The following is a 22,730-nucleotide window of genomic DNA, read 5'->3' on the forward strand; positions in this document are numbered from 1 at the left end:
GTTAATGTTTCATCACAAGGTTTGTAATTAGTAGCATGACGACTTGTCCCCCACATGAACTACAACATTAACAAAGAAAAAAATGGATGGCGTCTTGTGTCTATCCTTACTAGATAAAAAACAAAACGCTCACATGGTTCTGAAACTTCTACAAATACGCAAGTTGGTTTAAAAATAATGCTGATTTAGTCAATCTTAATCCCATGCATTTCATTAAAGTGACATAAAAATAAATGTGCAGTTATAAAATATTTGAAAACAGTGTATGCTACCTGCAGTTTCTTAAGGTGATTGATGCTGGGTAAAGCAAATGAAAACTAGACACAGCCAGACAGTCGCTCAGCGCCTCTTTCATTATCGACTTAAAGAAGATGATCTGACCTCTCAAAATAGTGTTTACGGTTTGTGCACCGTCCAGTCACACATCAACCAGAGCATGCCCTGCACTGGAGCTTCTATATTTGTTCTGTTCCTCATCTGTAACAAGAATTAACCAAGAAAATGAAGTAATTGAGTTTGGGACAGAGGTAGCTAACAAGGGACTTCAGTGTAACAGAGCACAAAGCTTATCTCATGTAAACGTCACACACATCACGTCAGGTTCTGCTGTGGAAAACATTCACCCGTATCCAGGGCTGCTATTATAAGCTTTAACAGGGCAGAGACTGTGTGCATGCGAGGGAGACGGATAGTTTCTTAATCCCCCTCAAGTTTTAGCATTTGCTTCTTTCTTTGGGTAGGTTGCTCTGGTGCCAGAAATAGAAATAAGAAATCGGCAGGTGGAGGAAAAGTGAAGCTTGGCTGCTTTACCCATCATTTTAAATTAACCGAGGAGTAACTTCACAGAAGCACTTGTTTTGACAGTTTTCAAGGCTTTGCTCGAGTTTAGAAATGGACATATTAATACATCTGTGTGTCTTTAACCTTGTGCACAGGAACACACATGTCACAGAAGGCCTCTGAAGTGTGTCTAGTTCAGCTCTTTGCAGTATCATAAACTGACAGCTAACAGGTACAGTTAAGCGAATACTTGCTAATCTTAGTTTAAGATACACAAATATTAATGTTTCTCTTTATGGGTAAAAATAAAGGAGGATAAGAGTCTACAGTCATGCTTACACAGCCTTGTGAGGCTATGCCAGGCACCTTTGTTAGTCTGAGCTAAATGCTTATGTCTATACTCTGATAACAATGCTAACATTCTATTATTTAAGATGTAGGCCCAAATGATTACTTTGCCATTCATTTCTAAAGTGTGTTAGCATGCTTACATTTGACTGTATAATGGATGATAGCTTACCTGCAGTCACATCACTCACTATTAGCTACCAGACTACCAAACAAGATGTGAAAATAATGGCACATCTGATTCTTCAGGATTATTGTGCCCGGGGGAGGAACACACTACCTCACATGACCTCAATGGAGCTGGCAGTATTTGCTAGTTTAATGCTCTGCGCAGAGTTGAAGAAATGGCTGGGGAGACATGGACAACATGGATTGTTGTTCAGCGAGAGATGGAGGTACGACTTCAACTGTCATATACATTTCAGGTGTCCAGTGCATCCATATGGGTTGTGACTTGCCGGCGGTCTACATTACTACTGTCCTCTTGTGTCTCTCGGGGAGATTGGATCTTTATTCCACTTACACTATAAAATAATCTGGGCAGATAATCATTTCCGAGCTGCCTCGTGTTGGGGATCAGCCCCGCGATTGTTGGGAAGGGGCAATCGGACCTCAAATCGGCCAGATTATCCTGTAGTCGGAGCCAGGTTTTAGTCTACTCATAAACAGTATACATGTCCTAGAAAGCACGAAATCACTGATCACTAAATGCTACTGTACACATGCTAACATGGTAATATTTGAGAAACAAAAATTTGTATCTTAGTTTATCACGTTTACTTCTTCACAGTTGTCAATTTTTGGACGTATTAAAATTTCAACAAAAACATGATCAGATTAGTTCTTTGGGCAAATAAAGATATTACAATCCATCCTGTGAATTGATATGAATATATGTTCAAAACTTTTACTCAATAGTTGGCAACAGCGGACAGTTAAAGTCATTTAGATTCAACTTCTGTAATCTTTTTTTACATTTACCACATTTTATCCATCTGGATTAAAACACAGCAAACAATAAAGCTAAAATGATTGTGTTTCTTAATTATTTTATGTATGCATAAGCACTCATTGCACTCAGCTCTCATCCATCCACTACCTTCATATCTCAATAATTAAATCCCTATATTAATATGCTCCATCCTCTCGGCTATCTCTCCAAACCAGTTAGACAAATTAGGGCCTTGATCATAAATCTGAAGCTGAAAGGTCCGATGGGGGGAAAGCTGTGTAGCTTTTGCTGATGCATGTTTAAAAATTTATGAAGCAGAAAACAGGCCATGCAGACAGGGCTGTGGCAAAGCACAGGGTTTCTTTGATGCCGGTTAGCAGAAATGTTTCTAACCACTAAAACAAACTATATGGGCAGCAAAATTCCTCTGTGCCCACACAAAGGGAGACACAGGAATGTTATGAAAAACCTTGAAGAATCTGCTTTCCCATGAAACAAGTTGTGAATTATTAACAACATAAAAGTAGATTGTCATTTCTGCCCTAGATTTATCTTCTGGTTCACAATATTATGTGGCTATAAATCAAAACCTTAACTAAATATGAGCAAAGCTGTTAGTACCTTGAACATCTGGCTCTCCATTACATGAAAGTAAACCACACAGCTGAACATGTCATCATTTTCCTTCTTTTATTGGACATGTTAGTTCATGGATGTGGTTGTTTTCAGTTGTTTTTTTTTCTATGGAAATCAGTTGGTTGGATTAATTTCAAACAGCATTTCTGAACATGCTCAGGCAGGGTTGTTCACAGCAGATGATTTGATTGAGCAGAAGAAATGGAAGTTAAGGTAGCACAAACAGTAATGCCTCCAGAAGGTTTATTTTTCCATCATCTTTTTCTAATAAGAATTTCAACAGAAATTCAGTCAATCAAGGCAAATAAAGCACATTTACACATGTTGTTTAGATTAACCAATCTTGGGATAACAAGGTCACTATGTGGAGAATTGGAAAATGTCATTTGTCAACCCCAGTGTTGGTATTTAAAAAGACAGTATTGTCCCCCACTTATACATCTCCTTTACCAACTCCATCCGCGTTTCAGACATATGACAAGATGCAGTAATTACATAAAAATGTATTTGCAGAGGGGCTTTAACTAGTTAATTCTGTTTTATCATGGTTAAAATAATATAAAGTGTAGTTGCTTTTAATGTTTGACCCATTTGAGATTACATTTCTCACATCATTCGGTAGGTAAAGCCATAACAGTGACTAAAATCTGCATCTGAGAATCTGCTGTGTTAAACCTGTAAGAAGACATTGGCATTGATGACTTGAGGTTTTCAACAGAAGAAGCTTTTATCAATAAGAGGTGAAGGAAGGTTACAGTGCTAACAGTCACACAGTGGCAAGTTTCACACTGTTATCATTTAGGAATTTGGTGTCTTGCTAAAGGACACTTACGCTATTCAAATGGGTGCTACGGGTATCAAGCATGTGGCCTCTACATGACCAATCTCTAACCAATAGGTCACCCTGCATTCCACACAAACTGTACTTTCATTAATGTGACTCTTTAACAGGAACGGTCAAGAAAAAAAAGGACGAGAAGTAGTTTCTTTGTGAAGTCCTAGCTGTCATAATCAATTTTGTTCTGCCATGTTACACCAGGAAGTCGGTTTAACACTAAGAAATTATTCAACTTCTAAGAAATAGTGTGACGTTTCAGGAAATTTGCGTATTTAGTGGGTAATATTACTATCATATCTGTGTGGCTAATATGACAGTTAGCTTAGCCTGTTGGTGTATCTCAGCATTATGACTGAAGACTGCAGAAAGTCTAGCCATCTGTCATTTTAGCTACACAGCACCTTTTGACAGGACAGCAACCTTCACTTATGCTTATTGAGTGCTCATATCTCACTTTTAATATAAGTAAAGCATTAGAAAGCTTGAGAAATAACGACGAGCTGGCTGTTCCCCCCGTTATAACCTCTGTGCTAACTGACAGCTGCTAGCTGTAGTTCCATGTTAGCTTCATGCTCCACTGCTGCTTATGCAGTACTCATACCTTGCTTTAAATGTGAAAACATCAAGAGTTCATTGAAATGTCTGAGAATCTGAGGTACTGGTAAGTTAGTTGTAAGTAAACCTGCTGGCTGTAGCCCAGCATTAGCTTAATGTTTCACTGTACTTGTATCTGGTTTTCAATGCAAATTCAAACTGAAACTTGCATCTTCAACACACAAAAACATGGTAATAAGAGCATTTTCAACATTGGCTACATGTTTACCCCGTGACAGTCTTTCTGCTATGCCAAGCTAACCTCCTGATAGCTGCAGTTTTTGTTGGTTTCATGCTTCTACTCAATGCTGATACCCTGTAACATGCACTGATTCAATGCACAAAAAACATGAGAGCAAGCTTTAGAGGTAATGTTAGCAAAATGTTTCCCTTTTTGTTAGTCTTCATGCTGAGCTAAGCTAGCTACAAGGTTGACTGCCAGACGCCAGAATGATGTTTGGTATCATTCTTCCCATGCATCTCAATTTTAGGAACGGCTTGCCATTTCTAAAATTTGACACTAACAATATGTGATAAAGTAGAAAGATACAAGCATGATGATGAAATTGCAGAGAACGCTCCATTTTGGTGTGTTGGTTTGATATGGAGCCTGTAGTGTGAATCTAAAAATCATTGATTATCTGCCCCCTTATTGGTAATCCTGTTTTAACGCTCAGTCAATAATAAAAGCTGTTTGAAAAAAGGGCTGAATTAAAAAAAATAAATAAATTGACTTGGAGTGAAAATGTACAGAGAGGAGAATTGAAGCATCCCAGCGTATGCATGTTAGCTGTGCAGGTTATAGCAGGAAGAACATAGTACCAAAAATACCCTGATTCTTGTTATCAATGAATTCCATTTATTCGAACCTGATGAGCTACACGAAGCCCATAGCTTTTGATAAAACATATTGTGAAAGAATGAATGTGGATCTAAATTAATTGGTTGTAATGCTAACAGTCCCAATATTTACATGACTGATTCATCTCCCTTTTTGTAAGAAATCTAAGCTTTGCAGTGTTTTTCTAATTGCTCAGATAGGATGGAATGAGGCCATGATTCAGAAGATAATGGAAATACATAACAAATCTGTGTACCAAAAGCACATAAACATTAAAAATCATCATGCTTACTTAAAATCCACAATATGTCACATCTCATTCATTCACAATACTGGGCAGGAGAGCAAATGATAAAAAGGTGCAAAAAAGAAACGTCACAACTAAAAGCAAATTGGTCAAAACGTTCATCAAGTTCAGTACTTGCAGAGCCACATGTGCACTTGGACTGGAAATATCACATTTTTTTTCATTACCTTACAACATGTAGCTCTTTAAGCAGATTTGACATGACGTCATGGGTCCACAGAGCCGAGTTTGGCCAGGAAAATCAAAGTTTGAAAACATTTAAGACCTCGATCAACATTAGAAATATTCCTTGTTTCAATGATTGTTGTGCCTTCATTCATCCCAAAGGCACTGGACCTTACTCAGTTTAACAAACGAGGATTAGATAAAAGGATAAAACATTACCCTAACAGCATGTTTGGTACCTAGAGTCCAAGGAGTACTTTCCAGGATTGTGGTACGCTCCATGCACTTACCATGCAGAGTCTTCTGTTTTGTTGTGGCATTGACAATATGGCACAGTCACATGAATCACTCTTAAATAACATTTAAAAGAAACAACAATTTCAAAACAAGTATCCTCAAGGTCTACAAGTACCAGGAAAAATACAAAACAATGTTTTTGTTGTCTGTCACTTTAAGCATGTTTTTTTTTTCCCTTGTGCAAGAAATAAATGTAAAGAAACTACAACAAAAATCTCACAATTTAAAAAGAAGCACAGAACAGAGGCTCAGTTCTTTCTGTACTTTGATGCAAAATTGTAATGCTGATTAGCACATGGGTAAATTATTTTATGAAGTGTCCAGCAACCAAAGCAAAAACAAATATCACCTCTTCCCTATATTTACACAGTAGATATTGTCCTCTAACATCACACAGATGATGGGAAGCACAACAGCTGTTATCACATCATACTTTTATATTACAGGTTTTCCAGTCTGGCAACAGGAAATTAAATTGAAAGTCTCTAATTAGCTACTGTAAGATAACAGATGTTAGCATTCAGCTACATCCTGTCCACATGGAGGTCACAGGATACACGTGAGGAAAGAAATCTCTTCCCTGAAGTTGATATTTGTTAGCTTAATCTTAGCTTAATTTTATCTTAAAGTATGCCCTGATGTCGCTCCATAAAAGCTTATTTCAGCATTCAAACAAAGACCGAGCTAACATTATCGTTAGCTGGCTAAATTAACCTAAAACAAGGATTTTATGTCTTTTCATGCATGGCTTCTATCAAACAACAGCTATCATTTGCAGACAACCAGCTAACAACACAAGTTGTTTTTATTTTTATTTTTTTACAATCAAAGAATAATAAAGTAGCTAATGTTGGCAGTAATGTTAGTCAGGAATGAGTTAATTGCTAATATTAGCTATTGGGATGGGTTATCTAATTTGGTAATTTAACTACCTAATTTCCACATTTGTGTGCTCTAATGTCTTTTGAGGTGCTTATCAAACAAGATGCAGTGAAACAATAATTACTTGTTAGATAACGTTTTTTAAAATAACATACAAACCTGGACATATTGCCAGTTGAGCTTCCCATCCTGAATGTGACTTTAGAGGAAAATTTCCAACCTTTGAATATACTGAATTAGAATCCCATTTTGTGACATCAAGTCCTGAATCGTCTTTTCTGTTAATGTCTCTCTTAATATCTTGCCATTGAGGAGCACAAGAGCAGTTTGAGAGAGTGTATCAAAGAGACACTGTTCCCTTGGCTTGGTACTTGGCAAGTATAGAACAGTTACCAAGAGGTTTCTTTGTAACTGCACACTCTACAGAAGTAAATCAGGCTGTTTTTGACTCCAGGAGCCTGCTGGAGACTGGAATGTACCAAATAGCTGGTCTGAGAGCTACTTTTTTTGTGAATTTTCTTTTTCTAATTGCAATGAATTCTGAATCCACAAGTCTATAATGATATCTCCCTTCTACTCGTGGCCACCAATAAACAATAGTTCACATTTAAATCACATTTGGCAAACAAAAAAAAAAAACATGAAGACCGGGATGTTCTCATGTTCCCTTTTCGGTGAAGGGTTTAAAAATGCAACTTGGCTTAACATTCGACAGTATATAGTACTTGAGACGCCGTTTCTAATGGCTCCTGCTTTGAACTACAGCTCTATTTGGCACTAGAGAATGCCAATTGAGTGCTTCGTTGGTTGAAGAAAAGCAGAGAAAATCCTTTCATACACAAACCAGCCAGCTTTCACTCTTTCTCCCCCCTGCCTGTGTTTTCCCCCTCCGTTTAATGTCCTATTCAAGATTCTAGGTACAGGACACCACTATCTCTCCCTTCTTTCTTGCATTTGCCAGTCTGTCAGTGCGTTTTATCACCCCCTCTGTTCCTCTTCTCCTTCTGTGTTTGATTAACAAAGACCCAGAGGGGGAGGGGGGTTTGGTCCAGCTGCCCCATATGTCAGTCAGATACAGTAGTCAGCATAAAAAAAGGAACTCTTTCCCCACCCATCCAAACCTACAAAATATAACCTTTTTTTTAGTCCCAGCTGAGGCTTTTCCCAAATAAAAACACATCCATGCACACAAGAAGTTAAGAAACAAAAGGACGGAGAAATGGCATATTTGAATGTATGTATATTTGACATTGTGTGTGTGTGTGTGTGTGTGTGTGTGTCCCTGATGCTGCTGGTCTGGGTGGAGGACATTCTCATGGAAATCAGGGATTAGCTGTGGAGGGATAGCAGGAGAGTGAATGGACATGGATGCAGAGCCGAAGGATGGATCCAACCATTTGAGCACCCATTTTTACACGAACTTCCTGTTTTGAATCCGTTTCCTGCAGCCTTACTGAACTCCAATTAACTCCTTGAACCAGCTCTAACTCCCTCCTTCCTGCGGAGTGCAATGTCCCACTCGAATGCGCAATGTGCCACTTTTGTGTAAGTGCCAGAGCTGGACAAACTCCTCTGGCATGGCGTGGAACCATTTGTACGGCAGGATGTTGTCGTAGTAGTGGTGGCTCACTGGCTGCTCGTCCAGGCCGACTGAAAACGGCCAGAAGCCATAGGCCGTCACTTCCTCGCACAGCCCCAAGGCCAGGCTGACTAGAAAGAGCCCTGTGGAGAGGCGTTTGGCGTGGACGCCTCGGCCTTTCCAGAATTTTCCCACCGTGCGAAGAAATTCAGGATTGGCAAAGAGCATGGTGAGGTTGGAGGAGGTGTCCGCTAGGGCATAGTACGCCCGCAGTGATGGATCAGTGCCAGGCTTCATGGAAAATGCGGGCATGTAGATGTAGCTGGAGCCATAGACTTTCATACTGTCTACAAAGGCTTTTCTCGACCACAGGAGGTTCTGAAATCTGAGATTGAGGAACAGAAGGAAATGGCCATTACTATAAATGTCTGTGTTTGCGTCATCTGTAGACTTGTCTTAGGTTTCTTTAAGAAAGGAAGTGAGCTTCCTGTGTAGTCACAAGCTACACTACAGGAAAAGGTAACTTGCTGGTGAATGGATAATGGCACTTGTTTTAAGATGGTCAGGATTTCATGACTAAGTCAAGCCCTGACAGATGGAGCAAGATGGAGCAAGCTTCCTTATTCATTAAAATGCGCCCAAACCCTTTGTGTGTTACACATCTCAATTAAATGAATACGCTGTCATTCACATATGCCTGTGATTGTTTTTCATCTTGCACTTTAATTCAGCCAACTTCCAACCTTTTACAGCTCTCGAACGCACACTAACTTAATTTATATACTCTACCTTTTGTTCATTTCACAATACTATTATTTTTGAGTGGTGTTTATCATTTTTTTTATATTTAATGCTATAACCTGCCACTGTTTTGAAATGTTCATGACAAGACAATCCTTCTCTTCTGTTTACTTTATTCAGTTAATCTTATTTTACTTCTTTAAATGTATAATATGTATCTATATTTATAAATCCTTGTGTTTCTTTAAGTCTTGTCCAGATTAGTTTTTACATCATATATAAAGTACAAATCTTTCACTAAGTACACTTGGTTGAAAGTTGCTACTCAAATGCCTGCCTTCACTATTGCATTTTTCATTTTCCATTAATGCCTTCCTGAAAGGCTTTTAAAATGTCAATTCTCCTTCTCCTTCTACTTTGATTTATAACTCAGAAACTTCTCTGTCAAAGTAGTAAAATGTGGTACAGTGTATAGAGAACTGGTTCTGCTGTTGATGGAGCAAGCTTCCTTATTCATTAAAATACGCCCAAACCCTTTGTGTGTTACACATCTCATCTAGTAAAATGTGGTACGGTGTATAGAGAACTGGTTCTGCGGTCGAGGAGATGAGCTTATTACCTTTTCTCGATGATGCTCGGGTTGGCTGTGACAAGATGCGTTGTGGTTCCCACGTCCTCCACGTAGTCCTTTGAAAGTGGAGGAAGGTTACACCTAAATGAGCAAAAGAGAGACAGGATCAATAAGCGTTTCACATTCTCCACAAAACCATAATGTGCTAAACCCTCACGTATATCAGTCGTTGATGTAGTTACAGTTAAGAACAATTAAAGTCAACATGTGGGTTCCCTTCTAATTAGATTTGATAACGATTTTTTGTTTCTGGTTGCATTAAATAAGCCTGTAGATGTTTTATGACTTCTGAAGAGGCTAAAAGAAGGGACGTTTCTGATTGTTCAGACCAGAGTGAAATGATGTGGTGGAAAATTGTTTTAATGACTTGGTTTACCAACGCTGGCAGCCACCTTTAGATTTTTTTATTTATGGGCTTTTTGTGCCTTTATTGGAGAGATAGGACAGTGGATAGAGTTGGAAATCAGGGAGACAGAGAGAGGGGAATGACATGCAGGAATGAAGCCGCAGGCTGGATTCAATCCTGGGCCGCCCGCTTGGAAGACTACAGCCTCCAAATATACATGGGGCATGCGCCACCAGCGCCCCAACCACCTTTGAATCACTTTCACCCACTGAAATAAAGTCAAATGTTGGTGAAATATATTAACCCAGACACTTTCTTTCTCTCTCTCTGTCTTTTAAAAAGAATACCTCAGCTCCAGATTGTTATTCAATCCAATTGGAAATCATGTCAAATTAAAGGAATATTGTGCAATATTTTACACATAAATAAAGCAGAAAAGAAAGTATCCTATGTTAATGTCTCTCTGAGTCATGACTGTCTACAATGAGTGAGGAGCACAAGAACATATGGCTGTGTTGTTGTCGGAGCTGTGTTTGCATCACTTGGACATGGACATAGACGGGTTAAAAGAAAAGCTATTTTAGTCAAGGAGCAGAAAAAAGAAGAATAAAATACTCACTGCTTATTTCACGTTAGCGTTTTTAGATCACGGCCATTATAAGTCAATTTACATGCAATGTGAAGCTACAGGCTAACTAAAGTGTGCTAACATTAGCCTGCTAACACAACAATGCACAACAAGCCAAAGAGAATTTTGTCCGCTGCTCGCGCTTCATGTTGCTAAATCATGGTGCGTTCCATTTGATAACTCCCTCGTTGGGAACGAAAGGGGAAGGGGAGTTGGAGATGTCCCTAAACAGCAGTTTCTATTTGATCAACGAGTTGTTCATTCTTCCTTTAACCGTACAAAATGTACATGTTTTCGTTTCAAACATTCGATAAGTTCCTACTTTTGTTTAACTGGACCATGTCAGCAATTCATTCTACTATCTTTGAGGTACTCCCTGATGCTCCCTGCAGTTACTCCCACTGACATATTTTACAACTCTGGCATTTCCCATTCAGCAAAATGAAGTCGCTTGAAACAGCCAGCTAACCACTCCAGAGTTGACAGGGGCCCAAACACAACCTTTTGTCACAGTTTGGAAGAAATCAGCATATATGATAACAAGATGTTTTCCTCCAATTCACCAGGAAACAGTTACAGTGATTAGATCTTTTGATAAAAAAAAAAAAAAATTAAAAAAATTAAATGAATGTGTTAGGACTCATTGGAATTTCAATGCATTGTATATCCTGGGTTAAGTCACCTTAAAATAATACAACCCAACATCCTTCATCCTGTATTGGGGGAGGTGAGAATAACATCCTGTCTAAGGAGGTCTATGTTGTCTAAGGAGGTTTCCATATGACATGGACTTCTTTTTGAACTGGGGGACAAACCCAGATCACTGAAAAATCTACACAGAAAGTCTTATCAGTCCATAACTGCAGAGACCCATATAGTCCTCTTATCCTGAATCTGTTATTTACTAAAGATTTTCGACTGATGCTATTACTTTTTCCCCTCTGCTGATGTAACACTGCAAATTTCCCCACTGTGGGATTAATAAAGGATTCATTTTTCTTATTTCTTATGTCAGTGGATTTGTAAAGGGTCGAAGCAATCACGGTCACCTCAAAGTGCTGCTCCCTGCAGAGATGTACTGATGGTTCGGAGAGTCTATAAAGTTTGTGCAGTTATACAATGTCACAAATAACAGAGAGAAAACATATCTGAGAATAACATCTGCTGAACCTTCCTATGCATGTCCAGCTTATTCAGTGTACTTAAAGTTATTTATAATCTTATGATTTATGATTTTATGATTTGTCCCTCTTTTTTTGCACAACTGATCTGCTTGGTGGTTACAGGAACATAGACGTTGCTATTTTTCAGCAAACTGTCACAGTGAAACCAATACAACAGCATCTGTACTGTGATTACTTCTTTCAAGATGAAAAACACCTTCATTTGGAAGCTACAACAAATTTGTTGAATAGTTCTCCTTGTCTGACTTTGTTCGGTTCTGCTGTTATTTTGCACCAGCAGATGGTTACATTCTGCTTTATGCGTTTCTGCTTATGTCATCGCCCCCCCCCCCCTTATCTTTGTCTTTCTCACACCAAACCTCTTTTCTCTCTTGCCCTTGCTGTGACCCATTTTTCTGTCTGCCTCTCTCGCTGCAGTCCACACCAGCTTTCATTATCACTGATGGCTAATGGTGTTTGGCTGCTCTCTCGGGCGCGGCTGATTCGCATTTGGAGGAGCAGCGGTGAAGAAGCACCATTGAGCCCCATTTTTTTTCTCACCGCATGACGAAGTCAGCCTGGTCAATGTCCCGTCCACATTTGCTGTGCTGGAGAATGCCACCGTTGCCCACCACGGCACACTTCTTCAGGGGCAGTTGCAGAGGGTTGTTCTGGGCAGAAGGGAAAGTGCAGCTCAGTTAGTGTAAACACAGACACACAATCATCTGGTGATTAACACACAGAGCCACGTACACACATGCACAGATGCAAATATTAATTTTCTCCAAACTGGATCCCTTAATGAAGGCAGGGTGAATGAGTCACCCGGTGCTCAGTAAAGTGCAGGACCCAGGCCTACTCTTAACTATACTTAACAGGATGCTAATGGATGCACCAACATATGAGTTGAGGAGATGGGAAAAGAGCAAAGGTCAACCAAGGATTTTAAAAAAACAATGAAGCAGGTTAAAAATATACCATAATAATACCATATCTTCCATTTCTTTTAGCTCCTTATTTCAACTTTTCCATTTTCTTTTGCATCAAGATAACTTCATCAACCCTTTATCAAACACTTTAAGCCAACTTAGGCTAAGGCTAACTATCGCAACCAAAAATAATTTCTTTTTAACTTTTTTCCAACCAGTTAGCCGTAACCTTTAGCCAACTGTTTCAACTTCATATCAACTACTCTGGTATACCTAGATAGTTAAGACAGCTACGTCACCTATTTACCCATAAAATAGCATTCATATTCATTTATTTTAGCTAACTATCCGATCAATTATTACTAGCTAACAATTTCAACCATTCATAGAGCCAAGTATTTCGTCCGTTAGTCCCTAACGTATAGCCATTTAAAGTGTTTATCAGTTACTTTTGTCAACTTCAAATGTCGAACAACTTATAGCTAACCCATTCATTCATCCCCTTCAGCTACTTTAGTAGTAATTATTAGCTACTTCAGCTACTAACTATTTAAACTGCGAGGCATGCACTTTTTTTTTTAAACCATTAGCCATAACTTTTTGCTAACTATTTGATACATCGCTTCCAGATTATTATTTCAAATATTTATCCTTCACCTTTGAGTGAAGCTAGGTCTTTTAGCGTATGTTTTAGCTAGCATGTTTTTTTCTGAAGTTTCTCTTTTACTTGCTGCTTATTGAACTACTGAGAAATGATTATTGTTATAATTATATATATTTTTTTAGCAATCTTAATCACATAATGCTGAAACAGTATTGTAAAGACGTGACCTGTTCATTAAATATAGGGATTTCTTTTCTTTGGAATTAAATTATTTGTTTTCATTTAAATGATCTACCACATACAGTACACAAGCCGACCAAGGGAGAAGTTCCACTGGTAGTGATTCACTGCCCTATCATCGTCTAAATAAAAGCCTGGTATGAGACAGTATTACAGTTGTTTCTGAGAACCCTAAAATACCATGCTTCAAGAGGCAAGAGCCAAAAATGTCCTTTTCTTTTGCCCAGCCTGCATTTAAGTCAGAGGCATGGATTAGGGGAGATGGTGGAAACAATTGTGCCCATTATTCCCCTTTGAGTGCACAAAATTGAGAATACACTCACTCACACACACACACACACACACACACACACACACACAGCTTGCCTCAGGGTCTCTCTTAGAGCGTGACAGAGTTGAGGCAGAGGACAATACCCTGCTAACAGCACATTGAGCTGGGGAGGGGTACCAGCAAGCCGGGCAAAAACTTAAGAGGGGGACACTTATTACAGTATCATGTGGTCCTGCTATTTCTGAAAAGTCATTAATCTAACTCTTTAACCATTATCTGGAACACATGTGGCTTTGTTTTCTTATTTCCATTTAGAACGGCAACCAATGTACATGTTCCTCCTTTCTTTCAATTACTTTATTAGCTTTTAAAATGAAAGAAATTAGTGACATGATGATTTATCACAAGCTCCCAGCCAAAAACATATTAAAGTAACTCTAATGTAAAACAGAGAAAAGCTGGTAATCTCACATTTGAGAATGCTGGAAGCAGCTACTCGTTTAATTACTGTTGTGTTTTTCAGTGTGCGTGTGCAATAAAAAGATTTATTTTTATTTATTCAACCTTTATCATGAGTCATTTCTTTAGCCTGCAGGCAACAAAAAGAAAAAGTGTATGAAGTGAACATCAGAAAATGAAGAGATCTGAGGAATATGCAGTCCAGCCCAGTGAACTATACGGATGCTCTACTAAACTAACCGGCAATTAACAGTCAAAGCCTAAATTGGCACATTTTCTGGCAGTAACTCAGATACTGAAGCTGTTGCCAGGCTACAGTAGTGAGGCTGTTCAAACCTGCAATGACAGCAGTGGTAATTGAGAAGGCAGAGAATATGTTTAAGTGTATACGAGAGCGTATTCTTCGAACAGCCCACCTAAACGCCGGTTACCTTCCTTCTACATATAACCAGGCCACAATATAAGCTTGTAGAGAAAGTGCAACCCTGCTTCTTGAAATAGGCAATGTATACATTAGATGGAGTGTCACAGTGTCACCATAACCGTAGGCAGAGTGATGCATGGGAGTCTGAAAATACCAACCAGTAACATCCCAGTGACACAGAGCACTGTATGAATGAATGTAACATTAAAAGAGTACAAAACAGTGTAATGATTAACTAACGTCATTCCAAAAAAAAACGACAAACACTCGAGCTGTGTGAGCAGAATCAATAGTAAGTCCTCGTCAGAAGTCACATGGTTAAAGAGTTCAGCGTAACATGGACATAAGATCAATTCAAAAGGTGTGTCTGTTCCAACAGCATCAAATCTTGTTAACTTTTGAGGGCGCCATTAGCCTAGCGTTTATGTCGCTTGCCCCACGTACAGAGGCCATAGTCCTTGCGCAGCGGCCGTTAGTTCGAATCGGACTTCGACCCCTTTGCTGCTTATCTTCCAATATTTACAACCGTGTGTCTTGTAAACGTTAAAAGCTAACTAATGTTTTCCCTGGCTTGAATTGATCTATTGTCTGTCCATGAAATACTTTTTTTCAATAACTTATTATGTAAAAAAGAAGTTAGGCACCTCATCTGAAAACTAAAGTTTATTTCCTGAAACTGCCTATTTCCTCCAGAAAAAAAAACCCCTCAGCTCTAACATCGTTTCCATCATGTGCAATACAGAGAAATAACTACTTTGCATCTGAAGAGCTGAATGTTCTTATCCTGCTTTGGTAAAAACCAGTGTGATTCCAACAAATAACTTCCTTTTCCCAAAGAACAATCCTGAAATATTCACTTTCAATCAAAAATGAAAGACGGAATATTTTTCTGCTAATGAGAAGCTGCAGCCAGCAAATGTTTGGCATTGCTGCTTAAAAGAAATGACCCAAATTATCAATTAAAACTATTGCAGATCCAATTAATTCTGAAAACCGTGCGTACATTCGACTTTACACGTAAGAAACTCTGGGTCTAAAAAGCCCACAGTTGTACATTAACCCAAAAGAACCCACAGTATGGATCATCGGCATATTAACAGTCAAAGCCTAAATTGGCACATTCTCTGGCAGTAACTCAGATACTGAAGCTGTTGCCAGGCTACAGTAGTGAGGCTGTTCAAACCTGCAATCACAGCAGTGGTAATTGAGAAGGCAGAGAATATGTTTAAGTGTATACGAGAGCGTATTCTTCGAACAGCCCACCTAAACGCCGGTTACCTTCCTTCTACATATAACCAGGCCACAATATAAGCTTGTAGAGGAAGTGCAACCCTGCTTCTTGAAATAGGCAATGTATACATTAGATGGAGTGTCACAGTGTCACCATAACCGTAGGCAGAGTGATGCATGGGAGTCTGAAAATACCAACCAGCAACATCCCAGTGACACAGAGCACTGTATGAATGAATGTAACATTAAAAGAGTATAAACAGTGTAATGATTAACTAACGTCATTCCAAAAAAAAACGACAAACACTCGAGCTGTGTGAGCAGAATGAATAGTAAGTCCTCGTCAGAAGTCACATGGTTAAAGAGTTCAGCGTAACATGGACATAAGATCAATTCAAAAGGTGTGTCTGTTCCAACAGCATCAAATCTTGTTAACTTTTGAGGGCGCCATTAGCCTAGCGTTTATGTCGCTTGCCCCACGTACAGAGGCCATAGTCCTTGCGCAGCGGCCGTTAGTTCGAATCGGACTTCGACCCCTTTGCTGCTTATCTTCCAATATTTACAACCGCGTGTCTTGTAAACGTTAAAAGCTAACTAATGTTTTCCCTGGCTTGAACTGATCTATTGTCTGTCCATGAAATTATTTTTTTCAATAACTTATTATGTAAAAAAGAAGTTAGGCACCTCATCTGAAAACTAAAGTTTATTTCCTGAAACTGCCTATTTCCTCCAGAAAAAAAAACCCCTCAGCTCTAACATCGTTTCCATCATGTGCGATACAGAGAAATAACTACTTTGCATCTGAAGAGCTGAATGTTCTTATCCTGCTTTGGTAAAAACCAGTGTGATTCCAACAAATAACTTCCTTTTTCCAAAGAACAATCCTGAAATATTCACTTTCAATCAAAAATGAAAGACGGAATATTTTTCTGCTAATGAGAAGCTGCAGCCAGCAAATGTTTGGCATTGCTGCTTGAAAGAAATGACCCAAATTATCAATTAAAACTATTGCAGATCCAATTAATTCTGAAAACCGTGCGAACATTCGACTTTACACGTAAGAAACTCTGGGTCTAAAAAGCCCACAGTTGTACATTAACCCAAAAGAACCCACAGTATGGATCAGCTCGGGCTCTCTCTCTTCAAATTCTCATTTCGTTATTTATTCACCCTCACCTCCCCCCATCCCTCATGAATGAACATGCGAGGCTCACGCCTGCAAATTAGGGTCAGATATTCATCACCCATTTACAGGCCAGGATATGAGACTGCAGATCAGTAATGGGGGATACAATCTTCATTATTAGGGACTTGTATACTACCCTGGATACATAAAACCACAGGCACACACATATACCCTTGTCCACATGCACACACACACACACACGGACATGGAACCAAGTAAATATAGCTTGACAGACCCTATCTGGATACAGAGCCACAAACTGGATCCAACAAACATTCTGTTGCTTCTACACCTGCTTTAAAACACTCCTTTTCCTGGACCAGTGGGGGAAAAAAACACGCAGGACAGGGTGTATCGCCTTGAGAAATAAACGCAGGACAGGAGCTATATTTGATGGAAAAGTAGAAGAGATGGTACAAAAAAAAACACGTCATATGCTCCTGCTAGCTGTCCCTGATTCTGTCTCAACAAAAAACAAAATGTACTGTTTTAAAAGAGGGAAAGTAAAGGATGCATGTTTTGAAAATCAATACAAAAAAAGAAACAGGAGCCTGTTATAGCTTACATTCTTTTACATTTAACAAACAGCTTTTGAAAGCTATCTAATCACTCCAACAGACCCCTTCCTCTCACATCTCCAAATAGTATGATTGACTCTGCAGCGTGCTCAGCCATTAATCCTCTCTCCTTTAGAGAGCACCACTCTGCTCCATAGCCCTGTGCCAGCATCCTTTATGGATCACCAGGATCCATTTCAGAGAATACCCCCCCCCCCGCATTCCCCATGCAACAGTGTCACGTTTCGCTGAGTGGGAGAAAAATTGTTTACAGTTATTGGCTTTTGCTTCTTTTCAAGAACACAGCTGCATCAGTCAAAGTCAAAATGTGAAACTTAATACAAGATTCGTTCTTTACCAAACCGTTTTTCACTGCTATAGATGGAACTTTTTTTTTTTTTTAAACAAGTACTTAATTTCCTTTTCCATACCTTCACAAAGAGCGGGTAGGTATCCTTGTTGACGGTGTGCGAGTGGTAAAACTCGCCGTCGTACCACAGGACCTTGCCCATCGGCGAGTTCTCCTTGGTGACCGCAAACATCTTCTTGGGATCGCAGCACTCCGTCAGCAGCTTCCTGTGCAGAGAGGGTGTAGGGTAAGAAGAGATCTGGTCTCTGGTGGTTTCTGGACCGTTTGACACAAACTGGATTAAGAATGGGCGGCTGTGACTCTGGTAAGAGACGGGCTGTAATAACTGCTAATTTGTTTGGCAGGAGACGGCAAGAATAAGATTTGTGTAAGTATGACGGGACAAAGAAGCTGCTGTGTAAACATCCAGAGCTGCTCGTTAGAAGAAATAATCACAGCGTTTCATTATAGACACATGGAGTTTCAAGCATGACGACATTCAATAACGGCCTGGCCTGGCCTGTCCTCTGCTTTGTCCCCCTCTTGGACGTAAAATCCTGAGCAGGTGTCACCTTCCCTGATGATCCTAATCGGCTTTGCCTCAGAGAATATTCAGCACATTCACAACTCAAAAGCTCCTTAAAAATAGTGTTAATTACTGTTTGAGTGAATGCAAATGTTTTTACATGTTTAAAACTTCAAGTGTTATACTGTACAATAAAACAAGGGACCACAATACAGAGCAGAGAGGTCAAAAGGAATTGGACAATAACTCTCCAAGATCCCAAATGACAATATGTTAGCTTATAAGCATTACTTATAATATCAAGCGTGTTTAAGGATGAAGTTACAAAGCTTTGTTGGGTTTAAACATGGTCTTAGTTTGGAAATACAGTTTTTATTTCGCATGATTTTGATGATAATTTACCCTGATTCCTATTTGGTATCCATCTTGATCTATATAGAAAGATATATGCCCAAACTGAGAAGGACCCCGATACAGACAAAAGGAGGTCACAGGCACTCTGTGACAGTTATTATCCTTTCTGATAAATATGTTTGCTTCTTGACATAACTTAGAAAGATTGTATTATGCCCTAATGCGAAGAAAATGCGTTCAAGAAAAGTCTTTGCCTATCTTTGTCAGGGACCCCAATGCAGACAAAGGGGGGGGGGGGGGTCACAGGCACTCTGTGACAGTTATTATTCCACAGAATCCTTGCTGATCATGTTTGCTGCTTGACATAACTTGTAAATGTTTTATAATGCCTTTTTTAGTGTGCATCCAAATGGTTATGATGTAAAGGAAATACATTCAAGAGGAGTTTTTGCACGTTATCTTTGTCAGGGACCCCAATAGGCCTCCAGACAAAAGGGGGGCAGACACTAAGCAGACTTTGTGGAAACAGTAACCAAGTAGAAAACAAATGAACAATAGCCTATGTTTGCTGCTTAATATAACGGATGTATTTGATTTCTCTCAAATGGTCGCAAGTTAAAATAGTAAATAAAGAGAATCAAAAAAAAGACCATCTTTGATAATTGCATTGTGTGTATTACTGCCCTTTTGTGCTCCGGGGACCGACGGGGTCCTGAAGGACAGCTGGGGGCACCGGGCCGCGCTTAAGAAAATCAATGGACAGAAATAAGATCCCTGAGACGAACCTGTACAGATCGACGCCGGTCTGGTTCTTCTCCCATGCTTCCCCCTGCCTCAGCACCTCCTCCACTATTTCTTTATCGCGTGGGAGTCTGTAGCCGGGGTAGATGTAGAACCAGCAGAGCACCAACACGCACAGAGCGGCCCACACCGACAGTTTCCCCCGGTAGCATCGCCCCAACATCTTTATCCCCCCCACCTCCCCACCTCCTCCTCCTCCTCTTCTCTGGTGCTCAAAACAATCGGTGCATGCACATCGAAGCAGGTGCAGCAAAACGCAGGTTGCGGTTTTCAAAGCTGGGGTTTCCGTCCGCTGCAACCCCCGCGTCTCATCCCGCAGACAGGGTGGAGTGTGAATGGAGCTGCTTGGTAGTTTGTTACCCGGTCGTTTGTCTCAAGCATCGGTATGGAAATCCGGTATCCGAGTGTCCCAACGTGGGAGGCTCACAGCAGGGTGCGGGGTTGTGGTGCAGTGTGTCGGGCTCTGCTCTCGGAGCATCACCACCATCATTACAGCCTGCGGATTCAGAGAAATCAAGGGGGGGGGGGGGGGGGGGGCGCCTCCCCTCCCCACCCGGTGTCCTGATGTATCCTAATAACGACAGGGGGGGGGGGGGGGGGTCTCAAAGTGTCCACCTCTCTCCCGCAGAAAGGTTCCTCTCCTCGGGCCGTCCTCTGCCTTGCTGCAAGCTTCAGCGCGGAAAGTGAACCGGGCCAGTCCAATTCAGTCCCCCTCCACCGTCCCTCTTCCTCCTGTCAACACCCCCCTTTACGAGACAAAGTGCTTCTTGTGCTGCTGAGGAAGTGCTAAGCTCGCTAGAAATAGCACGGTTGAAACGGAACTCGCCCTTCAAAATAAAAGCACCCTCAATGACTGTACAAAATTGAAGCCAATTTACCTCCAGCCATGGGCGCCAACTTTGCCCGTTGTAAGTAAGCAAGAAAAGGAGGCTAAGTAAAGATGATTTATGTTGCACTTTTCACAGACAAAGGTCACAAAGTGCTTTACATCAGCAAAAAAACAACAACAGCATACATACAATTAAAAAAAAGGACAAGTGAGTATATCATGGCCGGCATTATAAAATCCTGCAATAAGGAACAATAATTGGCATAATAAAACAAAGACGAGTAGGTTCACCGGGTGAAGCTGATCACCCATAGGCCTGTCTGAACATTCACGTTTTTAACTGCTTTTTAAAAGACTCAACAGAGTCAGAAAGATGTAGATGGTCAACGAATTGGATTGGTGCTATGGCCTCAAACGCACGATCTCCACAAGTGTTAAGATGTGTCTGCGAGACAGACAACGGGTGTAGGGTGTTTGACCTTAGTGAACAAGTGGGTGAATACGGGTGAATGAGTTCTGACAGATATTCTGGGGCCTGACCGTGAATGGCTCTGAAAGCGAGGCTGACAATTTTAAACGTAATCCTATATGCCACAGGGAGCCAGTGCAGTGTTTTCATGTTCTCAGTTTACTGATATTTCTTTACTGATAAAAGCATGATCTGCTTAGCTGCTTGACATAGCTGTCCAGTGATAGTGAAGGATAAAAAATGACTCAGAAATTACAGAGGGTTGGAGCGAACAGCAGAGGAGAGGGGCCCAATGTTTTGCAAGATTATAGGAACATACTTGTCTTGGCCAATAACTAGGACTTGTGTTTTATCTGCATTTAGTTGTTAAAATATCAGATATATTGCAAGCTGAACCATAGCCATCATAGACTGTATATCACAAAGAAAAACTGATTTAGATAAATGTTTGGTTCAAAATATTTCCCGAATTACCAGTATGTGCTCACCTTATGCACAAAAATCATGAATATATTGGTTGTGGGTTTTATTTTGGTAATCCTGTTCCCATGTCCTGTTTTTTCCCCCTGCTGACTTGACCTGTCTGTGTCCGTCTGGCCTCAGCTTCCCGCTGTGATATGTGATTTGAGGTGCTGCTGCCCCCTGCAGGACTTCTTCTGCACTGCATGAACAAACCAGTGAAATAGTTGAGAAACCGCTACAGCTGTTGAGCACAGTACCACCAGAGTACCTAACCCAACATTGAAGTCATCCTATTACATTTAAAATGATGATAGGATATTTAAAATGTACTCTTTTGGGCAAAAATTTACTGCCATTCTAGAAAGTCCTGCTCATAAATAGCGTCTGTTCTGACCTCTTGTGGACATAGCTGGTGCTGAATGGTTTTTGCAGTCATTTCATTTCCCATGAAACAATAATCACATGTGTGGGTGCAGGCACACAGGGCATTATAAAGTAATCTGCACTTTTCTAACCAGGCTCCCTGCTCAGTCAGCAATGTTTTTTTTTTTATCAGGGCTGAAGTGTATGAAATGATTCTTTCTCTATGTGAAGCATAGAAATAAATTATAATTAATGTACAGCCCCCTCAATTTAAAAGAAAAAAGTAAACATACAGTGTAACAGAGTGAGTTAACAGAAAAAAATAACCAGACACTATCTTATCATAGGCACTTCTTAAATTGTCGTCAATTTATGGGATAAAATCTGACATAAATGTAGATGTCATAAAAACTATGAGAAGCATTTATTGTATTGTAAAATAAGGAACTAAAATCCTGCTGCATTGTTTATCTTGTCTTATTTCCTTACCAGCCCTTTTAAGGTTCTCAAAGGTAAAATAAAATTTAAAAAAAGTCCTGAATTTGAAGATTTGCTGCATTTCTTGCATGTTAAAAATGGTATAATCTCGGAAAGATTCTCATGTAAACATATACACAAATTATAAAGACATCATAATGCATTACTTTCAAAGATAACAAAAGGCTGTAGCTACAGGAGATATCGTTTCTCAGGTTCTGTGTCCAGCACTTCACACTTATTAAACAGACGTCACAGAAAAACTACATTGCTATATTCCTAAAGAATGACAAACCAAACAAAGACCAACCAGTTTGCTGTTTTCCTAAACCTCTTATGTCCCCCTACTTGCTGTTTTGGCCAATCAAAACAACACCCAGGTGCAAACAATCTGCCCTCCCCTGGAGTCAACGAGAGGCAGTTTTGCTTTCACAAAATTAAAAGATATGAAAATGAAAAAATATGTAAGATA

The 22,730-nt window shown here is 39.9% G+C and overlaps 1 protein-coding gene across 1 annotated transcript; it reads right to left on the minus strand.

Moving 5' to 3' along the window:
• Nucleotides 1-2,756: 2,756 nt before the first annotated feature.
• On the minus strand, nt 2,757-20,221 carry st8sia1 (ST8 alpha-N-acetyl-neuraminide alpha-2,8-sialyltransferase 1). The gene is made up of 5 exons (XM_020653326.3): nt 19,643-20,221; nt 18,060-18,204; nt 12,290-12,399; nt 9,580-9,672; nt 2,757-8,604 (listed from the first exon to the last, which is right to left on the minus strand). The coding sequence occupies exons 1-5, from the start codon at nt 19,819-19,821 to the stop codon at nt 8,124-8,126; spliced, it is 1,008 nt and encodes a 335-aa protein (XP_020508982.1). The 5' UTR covers nt 19,822-20,221; the 3' UTR covers nt 2,757-8,123.
• Between the last annotated feature and the right edge of the window lie 2,509 nt (nt 20,222-22,730).

Source organism: Labrus bergylta, chromosome 23 (genome assembly GCF_963930695.1).
Source record: "Labrus bergylta chromosome 23, fLabBer1.1, whole genome shotgun sequence".
Classification (NCBI taxonomy): domain Eukaryota; kingdom Metazoa; phylum Chordata; class Actinopteri; order Labriformes; family Labridae; genus Labrus; species Labrus bergylta.